The sequence below is a fragment of the Triturus cristatus genome, chromosome 1_2 (genome assembly GCF_964204655.1).
Source record: "Triturus cristatus chromosome 1_2, aTriCri1.1, whole genome shotgun sequence".
In the NCBI taxonomy this organism is placed as follows: Eukaryota; Metazoa; Chordata; class Amphibia; order Caudata; family Salamandridae; genus Triturus; species Triturus cristatus.
The window spans coordinates 280,207,476-280,224,230 of record NC_140580.1 but is presented as its reverse complement, the minus strand read 5'-3'; the positions used below and the strand labels follow the sequence as shown (position 1 = coordinate 280,224,230).

Here is a 16,755-nt window from a genome sequence, read left to right as displayed (position 1 = left end):
GTTCATGTGACGGAAACGGACACTGCTGTTGTCTCGTGCGGGCTTCTCCGCCTCTTTCACGCTGCCTATCTTCTGTGTTTGGTACGTGGCAGTCGCGGCGGTCTCTATTGCTTGTGTGCCGCGTTGTCTGTGCGTGTCAGTCATGCGGCTTGGTCTCCGTGCGAGTCGGTCTGGTTTTACACGCATTGCATCGTACTGCGCAATTCGTACATCGCGGGTACGGGTCGGTCGGGTTCATTCCCGGTTTGTGTCGGTCGGTGATAATCGCGTCGGTTTTCCGGCCGGATCACTATTTTCCCTAGGACTCGGTCGTACGGCTTGTATTCCGTACGTGTCGGTTGTAATTCACACGCGTTTCATCGTACTGCACAGGTCGTACGGCGCTGGTTTGTGTCGGTCAGTATTCGGTCCGGGTCCGTGTCGGTAGGTTCGTTTTGCGGCAGGAATCGGAATCGGCCCCATAATGTTAATATGAATTAAACATATAATATAAATTAATATATATACTTACTCCACATAGTGCAACAGTAGGGAAAGCGTTGGATAGCATAGGTGTAAAAATTACTATTCCCACTCCAGTGAGTGCAACAGTAGGGAAAGCGTTGGCTAGCGTAGGGGTAAAAATTACTATTCCCACTCCAGGGAGTGCAACAGTAGGGAAAGCGTTGGAAAGCGTAGGGGTAAAAGTTACTATTCCCTCTCCAGGGAGTGTAACAGTAGGGAAAGCGTTAGATAGCGTAGGGGTAAAAATTACTATTCCCACTCCAGTGAGTGCAACAGTAGGGAAAGCGTTGGATAGCGTTGGGGTAAAAATTACTATTCCCACTCCAGGGAGTGTAATAGTAGGGAAAGTGTTGGATAGCGTAGGGGTTAGAAATTAATATTCCCACTCCAGGGAGTGCAACATTAGGGAAAGCGCTGGATAGCGTAGGGGTAAAAATTACTATTCCCACTCCAGTGAGTGCAACAGTAGGGAAAGCGTTGGATAGCGTAGTGGTAAAAATTACTATTCCCACTCCAGGGAGTGCAACAGTAGGGAAAGCGTTAGATAGCGTAGGGGTAAAAATTCATATTCCCAGTCCAGTGAGTGCAACAGTAGGGACAGCGTTGGATAGCATAGGGGTTAAATTAACATACTTATTAATTAAATTACATTTGAAAAATAAATAACATAATATTTAATTAACAAAAACATTAATAATAAATACCAATAAAACTAAATTAATATTTACTTAAATAACATTAAATTACTTCCCATTCTATTCCCCCATTAACACACAACCCAATACACATAAAAAAGAACACAATTAATGTAATTATCGATTAATCAATTAATACAAATTACCAATTAATAAATTAACAATACATTAATTAACAATAACAAACACAAATTAATAATAAATTAATTTTAAGGAATAGAAACATAAATTAATCAATCAAAAATTAATTAGCACTTAATTAATTGGCAATCAATTAATAATAACCATAAATAAAATATTATCATTAATATAATTATACATTAATCAATTAATAAAAAGTATTACCAATTAATAAATAATTAACAATACATTAATAACCAATAGCAATAAATAAAAACATATTCATTAATTAATGATAATTAAATTACTTCCCACCCTATTACCCTATAAACCCACAACCCGCTACACATAAAAATTAACATCATTATTTTAAATATCAATTAATCAATTGATAAAAATTATTTACCAATTAATAATTAATTAACAATACATTAATCAACAATAACAATAAATAAAAATTAATACTAAGTTAATTATAATTAATATAATGATAAATTATTAAATTGTTAAAAATTAATTACCAATTAATAATTAATTAACAATACATTAATCAACAATAACAATAAATAAAAATTAATACTAAGTTAATTATAATTAATATAATGATAAATTATTAAATTGTTAAAAATTAATAACCAATTAATAATTAACAATAAATTAATAATCACTAACAATAAATAAAAACATATTCATTAATTAATTATAATTACATTACTTCCCATCCTATTCTGATATAAACCCACAACCCGCTCTGATACTAAAACGCAAAATTTACTTTAGAAAAATAACTAATTTCTAAACATTTATTACATATATTTAAAAATAATAAAAATACATTACAAAAAATGTTAAACATGCATATAAAATACATACTAAAATACATAACACTAATATAAGTATCGATATTATTAAAAACGATATTTTTGCTAACGATATTACTTACTTTGATATTACTTACTTCGATATAAAAAAAAACAATATTACTTACCTTAAGGTCGATATTCTGGTCACCGATATTCTTGACATCGACATTCTGTCCCTATGATATTAAAAACTCGATATTAGTGTAGGTCGATATAAAACAATCGATATTTTGACTGCGCACCGTCGGATGGCAATGAGAAGAAATTATCTTGATGAAAAAATAAATCTCTTGTTTCCAGTCTTGAGGACCTACAGGTCTGGGGGGGTCAGTTTCTCCTATTTCATGAAAAAATTCTTTCAACCTGCTCTCTACTTGTACAACACACTGTAAACTACATCTGAATCAATTGCATACTGCCTACTACTTTCTTGACTGTGCTTCCTAAGTCTGCCTCCGCAACCCGGTTTTCTCCCTCCACCCACAATCAGAAATACAGCAAGGCATAGAGGCAAAGGCATCCCTTCATTTGTATTATGCCACGTTTCAAAGCAAAGGAATGAATGACACATTGAGATTGTTGCCGGTGCAATATACTACAGAAGGGCTAACTGTTACCATTTGCCAATAAAAAAGTGACCTGGAAGTACAAAAAATGGGCATAAATGCTCTTGCCCCAGGACACTTATGTAATATGGCCTCTGTTAGTGACCGGTAAAGTTTATTGATTCAATACAGTTGCAAAAATGCATGGAAACCATATTTCCCATACAAGAAATGCATAAAAGACGATACAAACTGCGGGGAAAGGTATTAAGAACATAAATGCCTCAATAGTCGGAAGCATATTTGAGCTTAGAAAGAGGCCTCTGCAAGTGGTGGGAGACGATAGGACCAAAGAGAGGGGGATCATAGGGAGGGTAGGAGGAAGAAAGTGCGGAAAGAAATACAAACTAATGTTTTTCTTGAATTTAGAGACATTGGGCAATGAAAATTCACGATCTAAAATATACAATTCTACTTGTTAGGGTCAAGATGAATCCCTTCTGAATAGGAGGTATTTTTTGCTACCCAGTGAGCCAGTTATGTTAATGAAACACGGATATAAGGCACGCTAGCCTCACAGACACATAGTTGCTCACCGTTGACACTGAGAAACTTTCACCTAAGCTTGCAGGGTATCCTACTGTGAACAAAAAGATTAAGTTAACTAAATGGTGACTCTGATGCTCCTATCGACAGCCTCTATCCATTTTTTCAACCATATGAGTACCCTTGTGCCTAATGGCGGAACCAGAGTCTGCATCTTTTAAAATGGTGATTTGCAGTCAGGTACTGGGCACACATGCTTACATCATAACAGACATGCACATATCGATGCATGGCCTGTCAGTTCCCATCATGGTAAAAGAGCCCATCGATGTGTGTTTTCAATCACGGCTAAGGGATCGGCATAAGGGCTATGTGCCAGGAAAGTAACTTTATTTATTCTTAAATCCGGTCTCTTCCTAAACATCAACTCTGTGGTAGATTCCACATCAACTAAAATGAAAAAGGAGGCGGCAAAGGATGGATCTGAAAGCGTAGACCCAGGCAGACAGATTTTAGAGAATATCCCGGCCAACGCATAGTGTGCATGTGGGGTAGCCCAGTTAGCAAAGTGTCATATGTTTCTGACAACTGGGTACATGTCTGGAGAAAGCCACCAAAGTTGCCTTAGCCCTGGTAGAATATACCCTGAACCCAGTGGAGATTGAGTGCCATGGGAATAGTAAAATAATAAATCACTTTCGGAATGGACCTGGCAGCTTCCAAGCTGACATCACAAAAGATTGGTAGTTCAGTCCAGTTAGAAGTTCAAGGCACACTGGCAATGAAGACGGTGAAATGTCTCCTCAGCCGAGAAAGCATAGGGATGAAGGAAGAATGACCTGAGTACAGTCTCAGATGGAATGCAAAAATATTTTTTCGGAAGAAATAGGGACGAGAGATCTGTACCTGCACAACATTTTGAATGGTTTGTAGCACAAAGGGCTGTCAGCTCACATAATGATTGCATCAGGTTCAGCTCTCGCTGCTGTTCACTGTCCAGGGCCATTCCCTCTGCCTGCTGCGATGCGTAACTGGGCTCAAGACGAATACATGACTCTAGCTTGCCCAATTAGTGAGCTCTGCTGAAGTGAGGAGCAATAAAATGGGATTTGTAAACTACTGCTTCTCACGCGTGGGGGTGTCCAGGCACTGGGGAGGGGGGTGGGGAGGTTGCTGCTGCTGAGACGGATTAGTCGAAGTGCCAGGTCTTTAGGTCTTTCCTGAACTCCTGCATGGGAGGGGAGTGCGCTATGCGGAGATGGAGGGGGTGGACGTTCCAGGATTTGTCTGCCAGGTGTGAAAAGGCGCGGCCACTGCTTCTGCGAATGTGGGGTGTGTGGGTCAAGAAGAGAGAGGAGCAGCGAAGTATATGGGTAGGTTGGTGGAAGTTCATCCTGTGGTTGAGGTATGCCGGTCCCTTGTTGTGTAACGCTTTGTAGGTGTGGGGGAGACGATTGAACTGGCATTCTTTGCTGATGTGGAGTTAGTGCAGAGATTTGAGGTGGGGGTGATGTGGGTCTGTTTTGTGAGGTCAAGCATGAGCCTGGCCTTTGCGTTCTGGATGGGCTGGAGTCTGTTTAGTAGTTGAGCGGTGATTCCCAAGTAGAGTGAGTTGCCGTGGGCCATGCGGCTGGTGACGAGGGCTTGGGTGAGAGTGTGTCTGGTGCTGATGGGCAGCCTGTTTAAGAATGTCCCGAGCATGCACAGAGTGAGGAGTGCGTGATCAGTGCTAACTGTAGTGCGGCAGGGTAAGGACGGCCTATGCTGTTGCGTAGCACACAAATGCACACGACCACACTAGTGTATACTTCGGCCGTAAGGTCACTTGCGACCTTGGCCCGTTTATTATATACCCGCGGACCAAGCCCGGGCACAAGGGGTGTTGTGCGTACACCCACGTTCGTAGAGGCCGGGTGGCACTCTACATCCCCCCAAACCTTTGGCTGAAATGGAGGCGTCAGGGAAAGGAGGAATAGAAAAAGAGAGAAAGATAGATAGAGAGCAAAGAAAGAAAGAGAGAGAGAAGTAAAGAAAGAAAGAAAGAAAGAAACGGTCAGCATGTGCTGAAGAGAATGTTCATCAAGTCTCTGGCCATCACCCTGGTGATGTTTTCACGTGCTCAGCCGCTTGACATGCATAGTCTCTTAGCCTCTGACTGGGTGCTGGATTCGGCCTCAACTGGTAGCGTTGACCTCGGGGTGATGTCACGCTTGCGTTGGGGTGGCGCAGTACTGACGCCCGTCGGGATCGGAATCTGCCACTTGACTCGCTGGGCGTGGGGCACCGTGGTCCTCCGCGTTCTGCCGGGGCGATGGTGTTGGGTTCTCTCTTGGGCTTGGTGCAATGATGTCCGGGAGTCTGGACATCTCTTCATATCCTTCGGGTGCTGCCCCCGTCGACCGTGGTCTCCTCACCACTTCCTTGAACCACGATACATTCCTCACTACCGTATGCCGCCCTCTCTGGACGGTGATTATTGTTCCGTTCACGTGGGTGACAGGCCACTCGTCTGGCTCATAAGGTGTGCGGAACATCCAGCCGGGATGGCGATCTTTCAGACTTACCTGAGACCCAACTCGGATGGCTGGAACCATGGCTTCTCGGCTGAGGGTGGCCTTGTCATTGGTTTTCTGGCGCTTCTGTTGAGCTCGCTCCTGGTCGAGGACTTGCAGCGCCCAATCGGGGTCTTTGGGGATGAGATCCCACGGTGGCCGCTTTAGAAGGAGCGTTGCTGGGGCGCACCCTGTCGTGGAGTGGGGCGTCTGCCGATACGCAAACAGGAATTGATGAAGACAGGTTTCTGGGTCTTGATATTGGTCCATCCCTAGGCGCAGTGCCCTATTCAGAGTCCTCATAAATCGCTCAACCTCCCCGTTGGCTTGAGGCCACTGGGGTGTGATTTGCCGATGTCTGATCGCTCGCTTCTGCAGGAAGTCTTGAAATTCCTGACCGTGGAACGGTGGTCCGTTATCTGATTTCACTTCCTCCGGCAGCCCAAAGGTTGCGAAGATCTTTTCGAGAGCAGGCTGGACATGTGCAAAAGCTGTGGACAGCACTAACTCAACCACCAGGAACTTGGTGCACGAGTCCATTACCACCAGTGTGTGCCGTCCGTCGGGGAAGCTGCCGAAATCGACGTTCACTTTGGTCCAGGGCATGCTGCATGGCTCTTCTGTGATGACTGGTATGGGAGCCGGATCGGCTCCTGTGATGGCACAGGGGTGACAGGTCTGCATCTCTTCATCAACCATCCTGTCCATCCCCGGAAACCATACTTTGGACCTGAGCCGGGCCTTTGTCTTGGCAACTCCTTGGTGACCCTGGTGTGCTAGGGTTACCATGCGAATGTGGAGCCTCTGTGGGACGACGATGTTCTGGCCCCGGAGCACCAGTCCAGACTCTCCGATGCTGAGTTCATGCCGCACTCTCCACAATTGTTTCATGGCGTTCTGCTCCTCTTCAGTGAGATCCGCCACGCCGTCGAGGAATCTATGCCATCTTCCAGTGGCCAGGGTTTCCTTGACTCGCTGTAGTGTGGGAATCAGCTCGGTGGCGTCGCACAGATGCTCTTTGGTGAATGCCCGCGAGCATGCATCAACCTTGATCATATGCACAAATGCTTCCATGTTCTGGCTGTCTTCTGGTGTCTGTCCGTCTTCAGCTTGCGATGGGTGTCTCGACAGGAAATCCGTGGGGTTGTCAGCCCCAGGGCGGTACACCAGCTGAAAGGAGTACGCCTGCAGCTGTACTGCCCACCGCTCGATCCTCGGCGGGGCTAACCTGTTGGATCCGCTGAACAACGGTAAGAGGGGTTTATGGTCCGTTACTACCCTGAAGGAATGGCCAAACAGGTAGAGGTGAAAATACTGACATGCCCAGCGGATTGCTAGGGCTTCGCGCTCAATCTGTGCATACCGTGTCTCGGTTGGTGATAGCGCCCGACTGGCGTATGCGACAGGCACGTAGATTCCTTGCCGAGCCTCTTGCCGGACTAAAGCGCCCAGTCCCACTAGACTTGCGTCGACTCCGTATTTCATCCCGGGTGAAAATAGGCCATTGTCGTCTGGTCCAGCAGTGCCTTTTTGATCCCTTGAAAAGCAGCCTCCTCTCGAGACGTCCAGGTCCACGGCGCTCCTGTTTTCGTCAGTTGTTTCAGCGGTTCGGAGATCGTGGCGATATTCGGGAGGAACCGCCCACAGTACGTCGCCATTCCCAGGAAGCTCCTGATTGCCGTCGGATTCTGCGGTACTGGAGCGTCCCTGATCGCCGCTGCTTTCCGGGGATCCACTCGAAGTCCTTCTCTGGAAAACACGTACCCGAAGAAGTCTATGGAGCTTTGGTAGAAGGCGCACTTCTTTTTGTGTAGGGTGAGACCACAGTCTGTTAGCCGTTGTAATGTGGCTCTCAGCCGAGCGTGGTGTTCCTCTAGGCTCTGTGAGTATATTAAGATATCGTCGCTGAGGTTGATTACTCCGACGAGGCCGGACAGGGTTTCTTGAATCACATTCTGAAAAACTTCCGCCGCGGACGACACTCCAAAGCTGAGTCTTGTGTATCTTCTCAGGCCCACGTGTGTAGAAAAAGTTGCTATATATCTACTTTCGGGAGCCAAATCTAGCTGATGGTAACCGGAGTTTAGATCAAGTTTAGAGAACCACTGGGCCCCGTTTAAATCAGCTACGATGTCGTCCATCGTCGGGGTCACGTGCCGCTCCCTGCGAATGGCTAGGTTGGGGAGCCGCATGTCCACACACAAGCGGATGGTGCCGGTTTGTTTTGGTGCCACCACTGGGGTGGGCCCCGACACCTTCTCAATCACTCCTATGTCTTCCAGGTTCTGCAACTCCTGCTCCACCAGCGGGCAGAGGTGAAGTGGGATCCGCTGGTGCCGGAGTGCTTTTGGTTGGACGCTTTTGTCGACATGTAGCTTCACTTGGTAGTTCTTGAGCTTGCCCATCCCCGTGAAGAGTTTGGAAAATTCTTTTAGTATGTCTTCGGCATGGTGTTCGTGTACTTGCTTGGCGAAGAATACGAGCTCTAGGTCATCCGCCGTGTGGCAGCTTATCAGCGTACCTGTTCCTCCTTCCGTTATGCGGAACGTCGTTGTCATTGTGTGAGCATCGCTTAAGATCTCGACTTCAATCATTCCCCTCAATGGGAGAGGTTTGGTGCCACCATACGTGAAGATCCTGGCTTTGCTGGGGACCAAGGATGGTTGGGGCCGTAGCTGGTCAAACTGGTTGGAGTACATTACATTCACCGACGCTCCTGTGTCGATGAGAGCTTGTATGGTACATCCGTTGATGCTGACATGACATATTGGGGGCGGGCGCCTTTTCTTTCCTTGTCGTCCCACGAAGGAAATGACGAATGCATCATCGTCGTCTTCATAGTAGGCCGTGGCAGTAGCTCCGGCCGGGGCATCGGCGACTTCCTGGTCTTCCAACGTGAGTTGCCTCAGACTCATCTGGCGTCCTCTGGGTGCACTACCCTGTGCTCTTCCTCCTCGCCCTCGGCACACGCTGGCATAGTGGTTGGCCTTGCCGCATTTGGCATATGCTTGTTCTCTCGCGGGGCATTTGTCGTGTTCTCCGTGGTCAAACCCACAGTATCCACACTTGCTGTTGGGCCGTGTCCCTGCGCTTCGTCGCTGAGTCCCCACTGGCCGTCTTTGGATAGCTTCCACAGTTTCCTCCTTCACGCGCACCTGCTTCGGCGCTGTTGTGAGCGACGTGTTTCGTAGTCGAACTGCTTCCATCTCCTCCGCGCGCTTGTCGGAGAGCTCATGTGATCGGGCCAGGATTCAAATTTCATCTAGCGAGATGCCCGGTTGCCGCAGGATGAGACGTCTCAGGGCGACCTATTTACATCCTGAGATCAGTTGCACTCTGATTTCATCATTGTGGTCTATGCCCGTGCAGGTGGCCGCAAGCTTCCGAAGGCTGGCGTAGAGCATATCCATCGTCTCCGCCTCCGTCTGCCGGGCCTGTCGCAATTTGAACCTCTCGTAATCCAGGTTCATCAGGGGGTCGAAGTATTTGTTCAGAGCAGCAATGGCGGCCTCGTAGTCGTCGTCTTCGCCGGTATTGGGTAGAGTTTCGAACAGCTCGTACAGCTCGTCACCCTCAAAGTGCATGAGGAGCCAGCGCTTCACCTTGCCGTCGTGTTTGCGAGTCCCGGTTTAAGTAATGGTTGAGCCGACCTACCCACCGCTTCCACCATGGCGCTGCAGTGGCGGGGTCAGCTAGCTGGCTAAATGGCGGCAGGGACGTCACTGAGGCATGTGAGTGAGTAGTTGTGGGGGCCGGAGCTGCTGGTTCATCGCCCATGTCGCTGCACTACGTGTGTCTGCTCACTGGAATCACTCTCTGGAGACCACTTTCTGTTCTTTGGTGCAGCCTGCTTGTGCCCTCTTGAATGATCCCCCTGGAAGCTCTGCCTGGCAGCTTAAACAGGTGTCCCACCGTTGCAATGAGGAAGGGAGCCTCCCCCTGGGCCTTCAATGCAGTCTTCTCCTCAGGGCAGCGTTGCCTGCATACCAGGCTCAGCAGGGGCACAGCTCACTCCTTGCGAGGCGATGTTGGGGTTACGTGCGGGAGATTTGCCAGGCCGGGACGCTCTGAAGTGCCAGTGTAGTGTGGCAGGGTAAGGACGGCCTATGCTGTTGCGTAGCACTCAAACGCACACGACCACACTAGTGTATACTTCGGCCGCAAGGTCACGTGCGACCTTGGCCCGTTTATTATATACACTCGGACCGGGCCCGGTCACGAGGAGTGTTGTGCGTACACCCACGTTCGTAGAGGCCGGGTGGCACTCTACACTAACTTGGCACAGATCAGTCTGACTGCTGCAGGCATTGATTTCCACTGGCTTGACCACCTCCTTTGTACAGTCCAACCAAACTGACGTGTCACACTTGTAATGACTAGAGTACTTGTCAGGAAACATTTTATCTGGGTTAAGCATGTTCCATGTTAGGAAGATCTTGTGTTTTAACATTTAACAAAATGGGTCAAACACTTTAGGTACAGCGGTCACAAAATCAAAGGCTGAGCCATCATTCAACACTGAAAGAGAGACACACACTGATCTCTGCTCTCCATATTCAACTCAAAGAGCTTTCTTATCGAGCTCCACAAAGGTCGTGGGCATCAATTCTATAAATTGTGCTCGGGGTTTCAGATACCAAAGCTTTAACCCTGTAAGCTATCTTGCAACACACTTTGCTAAGGGAGCAGGTGGCAATTGACACTAGTCCCTTGTAGCTTTGCAGAAAATCAGGAGCGTTCATCAGGTTTGTGAGCGTCCATTTCAGGTATTTTGCAGCCGTTTCCAGGCCTATTTGGATCCTCTCATTGCTTAAAAGGGGGATAATTTCTGATAGTTCTCTCTTCAAATGGACTTCATTTTTTTGTATACTCACAAAAAAACGTGTTACTCGAACTGTCATACATTTGGCAATAGAATGGCACTCATATGTGCACTGCAACCATGGGAATGTCACACTTCAGCAATCTGAAAACTTGACAGCTATGCAGTTATAGGCCCCAAAAGGCCCCGGTCAGTGTACTCGCATCTCATGCACTCACCTCTAGAGGTGGGTTACCGGCACTATCACACATCAGAGTGAGGGACCACTTAAAGACGAGCACGCAATTGGACCTCCCTCAGCGGTTGCAGGCCTCAACCAGCCTCGGTCAGCAGGCTCGTGACTCACCCAAAACACTGTCCCAGGTCACAGTAGCACAGCTCCCCAGCCTGCCAGGACACCTCACGTCCACCAACAGTTGCTCACGGCCCTCTGGCTCAATCTCGCCATTCAAGCCGGCCGGGTGCAGCGGAGCACGCGCACAGCTACCTCCTGAGCCTCTCTGCAGCGACGGTTAATCCACCGGCATCTGTCAGCTGTACCGCCTGAAAACAAGTCGCATTAGGCCAGGCATTTTCAGGATGGCAGGGACATTGTTTAGGAAGCAACCATTCCACTCTGGGATGGCGAAAGTGCAGCTTTATTTAATGTGGACAACCCAGCCAGACGGCCATCTTCGTCTCCTGCTCTCTGGCACCCCGTTGTATGCTATTGCTAAGATTTAACAAGCATTTACAATGCAATGGTCTCGGCATTGTTAAAGTTAGAGCTATTGGAATTGCTCATGACATTATTTTTGTTTATGTTTTTGTTTTTAAAACATTTAAACCACTTACCACTAATAGACAACACATTCTATCATGGAAGCTACTCAAATATTAGTACAATTACAAACAGGCAAATGTAAGAATCGGAATATGACCTCATCACTGCTCAACATGAGCTCTAACTTACTAACTACATCATCAACAACAGTTGCTACAGCACACGAAGACACTCCAAATGTGCCTTTGTATATGTATGCGTGAGTTAAGTAGCGTGGTTCTCATCGCAGGAGGGATGTAACACATCTAGGGATAAAGTACGCCCTACAAAAAAAGAATTAATATAACTAGAAAAATACAAAGTGTGTGATCTGGAAATGTGTAGAGAATATTTACTGCAGCTCGTGTAAGTCCTTGGGGAACATTTTCGGGTACATGTATTAATTCCTAGAGTTAATAGAATACAAATCCAAGCGACAGACATTCCTCTTCACAGACTCGTGTCTCTAATTTAAACGCGTGAAATATCCCACCTTCTTCGAGAGCACAGGAGCAAAGTCCATGAACCAGAACCCCACAGAACAACCCACCGCAGAAGGGCTATTTTACATCAAAAACTAGCCTTGTACAACCCCAGCGCAGTTCTGTTTTGGTGGCCAGTCTGGACTCAAAACGATCAAATGTGGATAAAACCTCTCGTCTGTATTTTAGCTTCAGTGTTATATTTGCACACAATTTACCAACAGTCACAACAGCAGCACACATCAGGAGCAGACAGGTAGACACCTTGGAGGAGTGTAGTGGGCACAAAAGCCCAACCCTCTAATGAGCGGGGACCCTTGTGATCACAACACAAGACTTGTATAACGTTTCTGCCAGACCCGTAGTACACAAGTATGGAATGATACACGCGCTGATCCAGCCTGACTGGAAACATAGGCAGGTCAAAACATGGTGCCGCGCTGGAAACAATACCTAAAGCAGTGAGTACAACCAGAACACTGCTGCGAGCGCCACATCAAGTTTATCCCAGCCACATTTAGAGTCGTTTTAAATATACCCTTTGTCAAGGTACAGAACGGCTGGTGCTCTGATACAATACTGTGTGGGGGAGACGATGCTGCCACAAGGGCTCATGGGTTGTGGGTGACTGCAAACATACGAAACACATAAAGCCATCTTGCAGTGGCAAACAATGGAGGTGCGTGGCTAATGTTTACTTTCTCCTTATGCTGCACTCGATGATTTATGTACGCAAGACGTCTGAGCCCCGGTCCCACTCTGCGAAGATGGAGCCCCAGGTTGCAGGTTTCTCTGGGGAGGGAGGGTTGTGGATTCATGGCCCTCGTGGGGCTTCCGGGGGCGCCAGTGTTCGAGATTAGAAACCCAAAATAACAGACGCAGGGGGTGGGTGTGACGGATACTTCGCAGGAAGGCGCATCGAACAAGGGCCGCAGCAGGCTGTGGCCGGATCATGGCTGAGCTCAGACCAGGGCACATGGGAAGGGGAGGGGTTCCCCCACAGCAGAGGCAAGGAGAGGCCCTCACTTTCAAGGGCAGGCTGCTTGTGCAGAGGGTATGCACTGATTCAACTCATTGCTCCTTGGAATGAACTACCAATCATGCTCTTTGGTACAGACCGTAGCACTCACTACTCTCTCGTATTGTGTTGCTGAATGAACTACCAATCATGCTCTTTGGTACAGACCGTAGCACTCACTACTCTCTCGTATTGTGTTGCTGTTTTATATAGCGCAAACTCGACGCGAAGGTATCGGAGCGCTTTACGTGAGCACCAATTACATGACAGAAGAGCGCATTCGTTTTTTAGGCACGAGGAGATCAAGGGATTTGCTCAGAATCACAGGATGGTGAGCCGACGCAGAGACTCGAATCCGGTTTCCCAGCTTCAAAGTCGCCAGCTCTGGTCGTTATGCCACGTCCCCAGTACAGCCTTCAGGCAGACTTCTCTCAGGACCCAACACTTGTTGTCTTTCTGCAATGCTCTCTAGAAGACTGTTGGCAGTGTCCCCAGGACAGACTGTGCACACTGCTCCCCAGTACAGACTCCTCGCACTGCCCCCCAGTACAGACTGCTCCCCAGTACAGACTCCTCGCACTACCCCCCAGTACAGACTGCTCCCCAGTACAGACACCTCCGACAGTCTTCCCCCGGCCACAGACTGCTCAGACAACTCCCCAGTACAGACTGCTCACACTGCTCCCCTCTACAGATTGCTCCTAGGTAAAGACTGCTCACAAGCTTCCCCCGGACACAGACTGCTCAGACTGCTCCCCGGTAGAGACTGCTCGCGCTGAACCCCGTAAGAGACTGCATGAGTTTGCCTAAACTACTTTCCAGTGCAGAGTGCTTGCCAGGTCTCCCTAAATCAGACTGCTCAAACTGCTCTTCAGAACAGAGAGTTCACACTGCTCACCGTGCCCCCCAGTACAGACTGCCCCCCGTTACACTGTTCGAGACAGCTGGCAGGCTTCCCCCGGGACACACTGGTACGGACTTTCTCCAGCGCTCTCTAGCACAGGTTGCGGTAAAGTGCTTTGCTGTCCTGTGCGGACAAAAAGCGCTGTGGGAGAGCCGTGTTATTAAAACGACCTGTGAAATATCACGTGTTCCTGCTCGTAACACAAGTAAGGGCTGAGAGGAAGCCAGGGGTGAGAAACCCGGGGAGGGGAGGAGCGTCTTGGAAAATGCTAAATCGAAACAGGATCGTTTTAACAACTTCTTTATAATTATCCTAATGTCTATTGTAGGGCCAGGGTATAGGGATGTACGCATTCGTTTTGAGACCTACATGCTTCAGTGCATTCTGACACAATCTAGACGAGAGTGCGCGGAAACAAGCAATCACGCTTTGTTGTGGGCACTGAAAGCAGGGCTGGAAACGGCGATACATGTAGCAGGACTGCAGAGAGCGTGGCACCCACAACTCGACCGCACTCGAAAGAAGTGGGGAAACTGCAATAAAGGCAACACCGCACGGCTTCATTAGCACCTTCAAACCGAGAGAGCAGGGGGAGAGGACAAGCACACCACTGCCTTTCTCCGAGGCGAAGCAGAAATGCCTCGGAGAAAGGCAGCGGCGATTTCGGATTCGGGGGCGTGTTCTCCTCTTGCCATTGGCTGGAGGAGATAGATTTGTTGAAAAAAACACGCCCCAAATCCGAAAAGGACGGGGCCTGATCGGAGTGACGGACCTCTTCTCCAATGGCTGGCCAGCATTCAAGAGGCCAGCCAATGGAGAACAGGGGAGAAGAGGGGCGGGTTCAAGCCCCTCTTCTCCAAGTCATTAAATCTCGGATCGAGACTGCGCAAGTGCAGCCTTCGAGCCGAGACCTAAAAATCGTTAGGCATGGGCAGTGTGGGCAGCTGCCCAAGGCGTCGCACTCAGCCCACCAGCATGGGGCCTGCACCGGTGGTGTGTCCTCTTGTTTCCCTGCCGATCCAACTGAAAGAGAGGTGCCTCTTTGCAATTAGGATTAATGGGAGGGGCCCTCTCCCTGGGCCTCACTGAGATCTGTCGGGAGGCCTAGGGGAGGGAGTCACATTCTCTTGTCCCAATTGCAAGGAGACCATTCAGAGACACTGCAGGACGCCCATCATTCAGCATTTTAGCGCTCTCACAGTTTTAACTTTCTCCCCACAAGCAATTCTCACACCTTCAGCCCGATAGGAGCTGTAAAAGGGGTGCTTGTAGAGGGAGTGGAGGAAGAGCTGCGGCCCAGGAGGAGTCTGCACAAAGCAGCTTCCTGAGCTGTGTCACTTATGTAAATTAGAGGGGCATCGCACATTCCCTTTTGGCCCGGGCCCGCAAATCCTAAAACCGGCCCTGTTTGTGAAATTGGCAGATAATATACACGTGTCTGTGATTTGTCTACGTTGCATATGGAGTGACTGATCATTTTCCTTAACACTATGCCTTTCTAACTTTTCAAGAACACTACTACACATGTGAATGCAGTGACTGCGTGGAGTGCCCCAATCGTTTGTTTGATTCACCCTACTCCAAATAACGCGACGCAATATGAGGTCTGTAGTTTTTATAAAGCTGAGCAGAGAGAAAGTGCACCTAATGTAAGGTCGCAGGTGTGCGTGTGAGAGGTAGAAATGTTGGGAGTCCCCTTAGAGATGCACAAACAACGGTGCAATCACCTACGCATACATCCCAATCGACCCGATTCTGGCGGGAGACTCCTGATCCCTGAAACCCAAAAGGTCTTATTTTTAGCTGTCTCCCGTCTAAAATTAACTCTGCATCAACATAAGTCAATTCCATGGTGCCTAGAAAACGTAGGAATGCTTGGGGACACTAGCAGATGGCTTTCTGTTGCTGCAGGTGCCAGTTTAGTTGTTCACTTTGAGCTTAGAAGTCTCAGACCCATCGTTAGTTACAAGAAAAAAAAGGCTATATCTCTCCATGAAGGATGTGAGTTATAGTAGTTCCCATAGAAAATTTGCCAATTTTACCTGAAGCCTTGCTGTTTCTTAATCCATTCACAAAAACATCTTTGACGAAGGCCTGGACTTCAGTGTCCTCACACACGTCCTCATCTCCCTTGTAGTAAATAATCAACACATCATTGACGAAGCTGCAAGCAGAGTTTACAAAATTAATTTGCAGTCTAGTAAATCAATACACTCTAAATAGGATGAAAGGATACATGATGACATGCCTTTTATTCATAGCTTTCTAAAGATGAACTTTTTGAGAGAAAAGAGTGTCACATGTTGCACCCAAAAAATCTACCAACGACTGTCACACTGTGATCACAGAAATAGTGGTGAAGTGTGTGAATTACACCGACTTCAACAATTGAGGCCAGTGGCGGCTGGTACAAAAGGGTACACAGTCTCTTGTAACTCCCACACCGCCTGTACCTCACTAAAGAGTAGACCACCACTAGGGCTGTCAAGTTGACAGCTCTTATCAGAGAGGCTTTCCTAAAGAACATGTTTTATCTTTAGGTGACGGAACAGTAGAGTTTGATTCATTTGGGAACACATTACACATGCCCTGGGCACAATATAGCGTTTTCCAAACTTCAGTAGTTACTTTAGCTGGCCAATCTTAGGTATAGTAGCACCATGCCTGCACAGTCCTCTGGCATCTGCTTTTAAAACCTATTCACTCTCTTTTTTGAGTCAATACAATATTTCCATAAGTTGATAATGTAGCGTTTACATAACTAAGAGCACTTTTATCAATGGTCCTGTTCACAAAGCAATTCAAGAATCAAATGTTTTCAAGATCCAGTCTCTGGTCTAGTGTTTCTATTGGATAGCAGCACTAGTGTCTGCAAGCTGTTGGGTTTTCAGTGTGTGACCAT

General features: G+C 47.7%; 1 protein-coding gene across 2 annotated transcripts in view; it reads right to left on the bottom strand.

Moving 5' to 3' along the window:
• Positions 1-16,755, bottom strand: part of LOC146867160 (polyunsaturated fatty acid 5-lipoxygenase-like) — an 854,256-nt gene that overhangs the window by 201,374 nt on the left and 636,127 nt on the right. For both annotated transcript variants that reach the window (XM_085603708.1, XM_085603710.1), the window contains one exon: positions 15,896-16,017. In XM_085603708.1, coding sequence (XP_085459834.1) covers positions 15,896-16,017 — 122 coding nt within the window. The remainder of the gene's footprint in view (positions 1-15,895; positions 16,018-16,755) is intronic.